The 6,801-nt window shown below is 30.9% G+C and overlaps 1 protein-coding gene across 1 annotated transcript; it reads left to right on the top strand.

Annotated features, from left to right (window-relative positions):
• The first annotated feature begins 418 nt into the window (after positions 1-418).
• Positions 419-5,411, top strand: LOC111913636 (ATP phosphoribosyltransferase 2, chloroplastic). Its single transcript, XM_023909354.2, has 11 exons — positions 419-658; positions 744-803; positions 896-1,009; positions 1,986-2,051; positions 2,153-2,260; positions 2,350-2,433; positions 2,933-3,034; positions 3,114-3,227; positions 4,469-4,549; positions 4,942-5,043; positions 5,316-5,411. The coding sequence occupies exons 1-11, from the start codon at positions 419-421 to the stop codon at positions 5,409-5,411; spliced, it is 1,167 nt and encodes a 388-aa protein (XP_023765122.1).
• Positions 5,412-6,801: the final 1,390 nt, after the last annotated feature.

The raw sequence follows: 6,801 nt of genomic DNA, 5'->3' as shown, positions 1-6,801 counted from the left end.
CAAATGGGTAACGAAACCACTAGAAACATTACTTTTATTGTTGTGGGCATTTGAAACCTAAAAGAGGATCCACTTGGCATTATACCCTTCATGCAAAGTAACACCAAAACAAGGGGTTAAATTTGTAATTTACACATATAATTGTTAGATTTATTTCAGGTTAAAATTAGATGGCACAATATATGTTGTAATCTTCATTCATTACAAACATAATTACATGTATTTTGATAACAACACAAGATTATATGTATAAGATATACGGGATCACTAGATACTTGCTTTTCTCCGCCGCATGTATATATAAACCCAAAAAGAGATCCTCCCTCCACACCATTTCCTTCACGGCGGCGTTGCATGTCCCCCTCCTTCCTCCACCAGAAATCGCGTTGCCGACAAAGATTCAACGGAGAACTCAACCATGTCTCTCATGCCAACATTTCTCCAGCAAGGCCCCATCATCGGTGGCGGTTTCACTCAATCGTCATTTCTTTCTTCTACTAAAGTTTCCGTCAAATTCACCATCTCATGTTGCACCATCCCATCTCCGATGACCCATGTTAACGGAAATGTAGATACGACATCTACCGAGAGGAGTGAGATTAGGCTAGGTTTGCCGAGTAAAGGTCGAATGGCTACTGATACGCTAGATCTCCTCAACGTATACTCTCAATCTCTTCATAATTTTTTTTTAAATTTAGTTTTTTTTCTGTCTACATATAAGTTTTTTTTGTGTTTTTTTGCAGAATTGTCAATTATCTGTGAGGCATCCGAACCCTAGACAATACGTTGCATACATACCACAGGTTACAATGTCTATTGAAGATTGCATTAGTAAAATCTATTTAATGTTTTTAAGAACTTTTCAATTTAAATTTTTTACAATGTTGATTGGCAGCTAGAAAATCTTGAAGTGTGGTTTCAGCGTCCAAAAGACATTGTACGAAAAATGGTTTCAGGAGATCTAGACATCGGCATTGTTGGTCTTGACACAGTTAGTGAATATGGAGAGGTATATAACATACTTTAACCTTGAAAGGAACAACATGCAGCCTCCTCTCTTTATGTATTTCTGTTTAACTATGTGATACATCTTATTTTGCACTTAATCTGAACAGTTTTATTACTTGAGAAACAATTTTAAATGAATTCCCTTCAGATCTGTAAAGTCATTCTAATATAATAGTAATTCATTTTCAAAATTCATCATACCTACCATTTCAGTAGCTAAATTAACATATAAGTCACTTCCATAGTAATATATAACTTAATGTTAAAAACACTAACATGCTTCTGAAATTTCACATAATCCTGCTTCATTTTTAGTCTTTAGAGTTGTTTCCAACTATGAGGTATGGATACAGCAGTAGAACGGTAGCGGTCTATGTCCATATAATGTTTTGTATATATAAAGACCCTCTTGTTTATAAGTGATAAATAACAAATGACTTCAAAATCAAATGAATGTTTATTCAAGAACCATTTTAAAGTAAAATTGTAAATGACCACTTTTACAGAAAATGAAAATAACAATATGATTAGTAACTTAAACTAGATGTAATATTGAAAAAAGTTCAAATAATAATATTTTGTAGATTTAAAAAGTAATATTAGTAGGTTGGTGATTCATGCAGAGGAAGAAACAATTAAAAAAGTACCTTGAGAAGGAGAAAAACATGCAACAAATGAGATCTTCAAAATTTGGAGAGAAACATGGTCAATTGTGTTATAAAATTGGAATTTAGGGTAAAGGGTAGTCCAGTTAAAAAGGCAACCTTTCCCACTTGGCTCATCAAGCCAAGTTTTATTTATTAAGGAAAAAAGAAACACTCTTATATTTTGTATGATCGGATCTTCACATATTATGCTCATTAGGTAAAAAAGAAAGACTAAGTGATCCCAAGTAAAAAAGAAACACATAGTTACTACATGCTATCTTTGATTAATAAATGTGTCTTTTGGTCTATATGTATTGATTGTTTCTATAGGGTAATGAAGATCTAATCATTGTTCATGATGCACTCGCATATGGAGAATGTCGTTTATCTCTTGCTGTAAGTCAGCCTTTTCTATATATAATAACCTACCTTAATAACATTAACTGATCATTTAAATTTCAAAACTATATATTTGACATCTCTTCTTCATTTGTTAGGTTCCAAAACATGGGATCTTCAAGGACATCAATTCTATTGAGGAGCTAGCACAAATGCCTCATTGGACTGCTGAGAAGCCTCTACGAGTTGCTACTGGTTTTACTCATGTAATACTGAAGTTGTCTTTTTACTAGTTTCACCTAGTTAAAGGTTCAAGTTGGTATTTACATTAATTCCTATTTTTTTCTCCTGGCAGTTAAGTCCAAAATTTCTGAAAGAAAATGGTATTCACCATGTCTCCTTTTCAACTGCTGATGGAGCACTGGAGGCAGCTCCTGCTGTGAGTCTTCTTAACTCTGACTTCTGTCAGGGATTACTCCTATGGATTTAGGGTTTATTAAAAGAAATCATAAAATAGCTTAACTGATTTGGTTATTATAGCATTTTACTTTCATTCCTCCTTATTACAACATTGTACTTTGAAAATTTTACCCACTTATAGCAATGTCATCCAAAGACAAAGCAATTTTCACATGTAGAACTGGGTGGATGTTTCAAAGTATCATGTCCCACTAAGAAAAAAAGTTAAAGTGTAACAATGTTATACTTGGGTAATTTTTGATAGTAATGATTTACCAAGAGAAAAAATGAAAAACATGTATGTTGTAAATTTCACCTTCTTTTGGGTAGCCTCTAGCTAGGTGCTCATTTAATTCGGTTCTTGATGTTAAAAACCATGAAAAAATAGAAAATATAATGATGTAATGGAAGGAAATGAATGTAGGCTGCTATAATTCACATTATATTGTTCTAATGTCTATGTATTTTCATTTGCTTAGATGGGAATTGCGGATGTTATTGTGGATCTTGTTAGTAGTGGAACCACATTGAAGGAAAACAATATGAAGGAAATCGAAGGTGGGGTAATATTAAGAAGTCAGGTGAAGTTTTCACTCCAAAATTATAAGCTTTTCATATCTTTTTGAATTTTCTGATTTACATGAATAACATATTTTTCAGGCGGTCATGGTTGCTAGCAAGAAGTCGTTGCTCCGGCGTAAGGGTTTGCTAGATATAACCCATGAAATGCTTGAAAGATTTGAGGCTCATATAAGTGCACTTGATCAATATACAGTAAGTATATCTGTGTTTGTTTATTGTCTTTTATAATAGATATTTTTCAATTTAAAATTGGTAAGTATTATTTAAATAGCTGAGAATCCTCCCCCCTCCCCCACCGTCACCACAATACCCATACAAACACATGCACAAATATTGACATTTTAGCTTATAGTAGAGGTAGAAAATTTATGGTGTACAAATTTTAAAATTGCAATTTCTATGTAAGTGAAGAGTATTAACTCAAAAGTCAAAGGTATGGTTTGGTCTGTTGGAATGGAATAAAAAAAGTGTTTGTTTTTCCTAATGTAATGGAATGTGGATCATTTTTGAAGGAATGTGATTCCCTCCATTTTGTTAATTTTGTTGACACATTTTTTTCTATAGATTCATAGTATTAATTAAATTTGAATTTTAGAAGTAATTATATAATATATTATTTATTGTAATTATTTGGGGTTTAATGATCTCATATGATGCTGAATTTTTTTTGCTTTTAATAAATAAAATCTTATTTTGTTATAATTATATATTATATAAAATATAATTATGTCACTATTTCATTACCTTGTTTATTACATTACGATTTCAAGATCATCCCTGTTGCATTCCATACAATCAAACAAACACTAAATACTCATCCTTCACAAAAAAATGCAGTACTTATGATTTTGGGTTGTTTTGGAAAAACCCTAGATTTGAAATCAATGCAATACTCTTTGTTTTGGAAAAACCCAAGATTTGAAATCAATGCAATACTTTAGTGTTTTTGAAAAACTTACTGTTTTACTTTTTTTTATCTCCTTGTAATTATTTCTTGAAATCAGTACGTCTATAATTCATGGTTGTGTCTGAAAAACCTACATTTCCATTTTATGGTTAGTTTCTACAGATTCATTACTTTTTCATCCCTAGTAATCATTACTTGAAATCCAGCTATACTTGTGATTTTGGATTGTCTCTGAAAAACCCTACATTTCCGCTTTTGGCAAGTCTCTAAAACCAGCTTATATTTCTTTTTTATCTCCTTGTAATTGTTACTTGAAATTAGCAACTTTGATTGTGGTCCTTGATTTTTTTAAACCTTATCAAGGGCTATTTTGAACCATCAATTAATAGTCAGATACATTATCTCAACATATGAAAAATTAAAAGTTGCATGTTTTTAAGATAGAGGAAGCTAGTATTTTTTGGGGTAGGGAAATTTACATTGCTACTTTACTTTCCTCATGTCCATTAAATACAATACATCTCAGGTAGTGGCTAACATGAGGGGATACAACGAAAAGGAAGTAGCTGAGAGACTTCTAACTCTACCATTATTATCTGGCATTCAGGTAAAAATTTCTCCTTGAATATTTTAAGTACTAAATGTAAGAGATAGTAATGCACTTTCATTATCTATACATTATAGCATCCTACATTCAATTTTTTTTATTAAAACACTGTACTTAATTTTCTTTTTCATATTAAGGCATTGTACTAAAAAACCAACATGATTATAGCATTGTACTGTCAAAATATTTTGTTAGGACATTCTACTTCAGTGAAAATTACTTTTTATTTGGATGGTATGGCTATAATCGAGTGATTTTTCAATGTACAATGTTGTGACATGAGGAAATAAAAGTAGGATGTGATAATAAACAAATCAATGAAAGTTGATGATAATTCTTGCATTAGCTAACAAACTTACAACCAAATGTTTTTATTTTTTTTTATTTTTCAGGGTCCAACTGTAAGTCCAGTTTTTGGGTTCACAAATTATTATGCTATAGTCATTTGTGTACCCAAAAAATTGTTGTACAAATCAGTTCAGCAGCTAAGAGCGGTAAGTAACCCTAATCTTGTTGCATGTATTTATATGCATATCTTTTTTATTATTATGAACAATTATAATTTGATAAAGACATGTTGTCTCGATAAATATTTTTTAATGGGTATTTAAGAAAATAAAGGTCATAAAAAAATAAAAAGGAAAATTTGTGAAAAGTTAGATCGTAAAGTGAGAGTTTGCTTTTCCTTAATTCCTTCATAAGTTTTTGTTTTTTGTATCAAGTAAAAGGGAGACACTGATATATAGCTTATTGGAAAATTGTGTAGATTGGAGGCAATGGAGTTTTGGTGTCTCCTTTGACCTACATCTTCGATGAAGAAACTCCCAGATGGCGTGAACTTCTCTTAAAGCTTGAGCTTTAAGTTGAAACAAAAACTTACTGTTTGTAATAATATGAGTTGCTTTGTAGGTTTCTGTTAAGGAGTAATTTGTTCATGTTGTATCTTAATAATGTGTTCCCTTCGGGATGTTGTTTGCAGTTTCTTTATCGTGTTATGTACTTTTGGTGCAAAAATATTGTGTTTCCTTCAAGATGTACCTTTATAAACGTGTTTCCTTCACAATGTTGTATCTTAATAATATGTTTCCCTTAAGGATGCTTGTAATTTTCTTGTTGGATTCTTTTTATGCATGGAATTTGGAATGTGTCAAATGATTTGGATTTAGATAAATTTTGATTTTGCAGGATTTAAATGCTATTGTATATGTGTTTAGTTAAGATTATATATATATATATATATATATATATATATATGTGTGTGTGTGTGTGTGTGTGTGTGTGTGTGTGTGTATGTGTGTGTTACAATCTTGTTTGTGTTGCAAAGAATTTAGATAGTATATCTATGTTAAGAAACAAATGACCTTAAATTTAAAAAAATTATATAATTTATATTAATAGTTTACAAATAATTATAAAAATGATTTAAACTTTATTTAAATAAAAGTCAACAATCAAAGCAAAAAAAAAAATACATACCTACACATGTGTGTATATACAATCCAAATTTCTCCTATTTTCTCACATCTACAGTCAAGAAAAAGACAGGTTGCATGAAATAAAACAGTCTTCTCTCTCTCTCTCTCTCTCTCTCTCTCTCTCTCTCTCTTTCACACACAGACACACACACACACACCTCGATGAAACACTATCACCGCAAAAGAAACAAAACGCAGAAGCAATAACACCTTCCCTCATCACCTTTGTGGCCAACAAAACAGAAAAAGAAGAATGAAATAAAACATGCTCACAGGCTCAAGCTGAAAAAGATAGGAGAGTGAAGGCTGAGAAAAAGAGCTTGGATCGTGAGACGTAGAGAGGCAGACGGAGGACGTAATATTATGTAAGGGCAAAAAAGTAAAATACAAATATGATCTCTATCCCAAAGTATTTGGATTTTAAAAAGATACGAAATAAGAGGGTTTTAAAATGGGATAATGTCATAAAAAGGCTTAAGTTTGGCAGAAAATGTCGGTTTTACCATTTAACAGAATTTTGGTTCATTTATACATCAAACTTGTCATTTTTTTTTGTTGGTTTTGCCCTTTTTACCTGTAATAGCAGGTTTCCAGGTTACCATTAAATATTTTTTGCGAAAAAACCCTTAAGTTTACAAATATTTTGCAAAAAAAAAAAACCCTAAGATTATAAACATATAAAATATAAATACATATTCAAAATTTGAGAAAATTAAATAGTTTTTTAAAAATAAAATGTCAAAAGTTTATATCAAACTAATATAAGTTTTGCTTAAC

The sequence above is a fragment of the Lactuca sativa genome, chromosome 7 (genome assembly GCF_002870075.4).
Source record: "Lactuca sativa cultivar Salinas chromosome 7, Lsat_Salinas_v11, whole genome shotgun sequence".
In the NCBI taxonomy this organism is placed as follows: Eukaryota; Viridiplantae; Streptophyta; class Magnoliopsida; order Asterales; family Asteraceae; genus Lactuca; species Lactuca sativa.
The sequence above is the reverse complement of the archived record's forward strand: the minus strand, read 5'-3'. Positions and strand labels throughout refer to the sequence as shown.

What these genes read in the sequence shown, in the direction of transcription:
- LOC111913636 (XM_023909354.2), top strand. Translation starts at nt 419, where the DNA reads ATGTCTCTCATGCCAACATTTCTCCAGCAAGGCCCCATCATCGGTGGC. An exon ending in CAGTTAGTGAATATGGAGAG is followed by an intron (nt 1,010 to 1,985) that starts GTATATAACATA and finishes TTGTTTCTATAG; the next exon opens with GGTAATGAAGATCTAATCAT. An exon ending in CAGTTCAGCAGCTAAGAGCG is followed by an intron (nt 5,044 to 5,315) that starts GTAAGTAACCCT and finishes AAAATTGTGTAG; the next exon opens with ATTGGAGGCAATGGAGTTTT.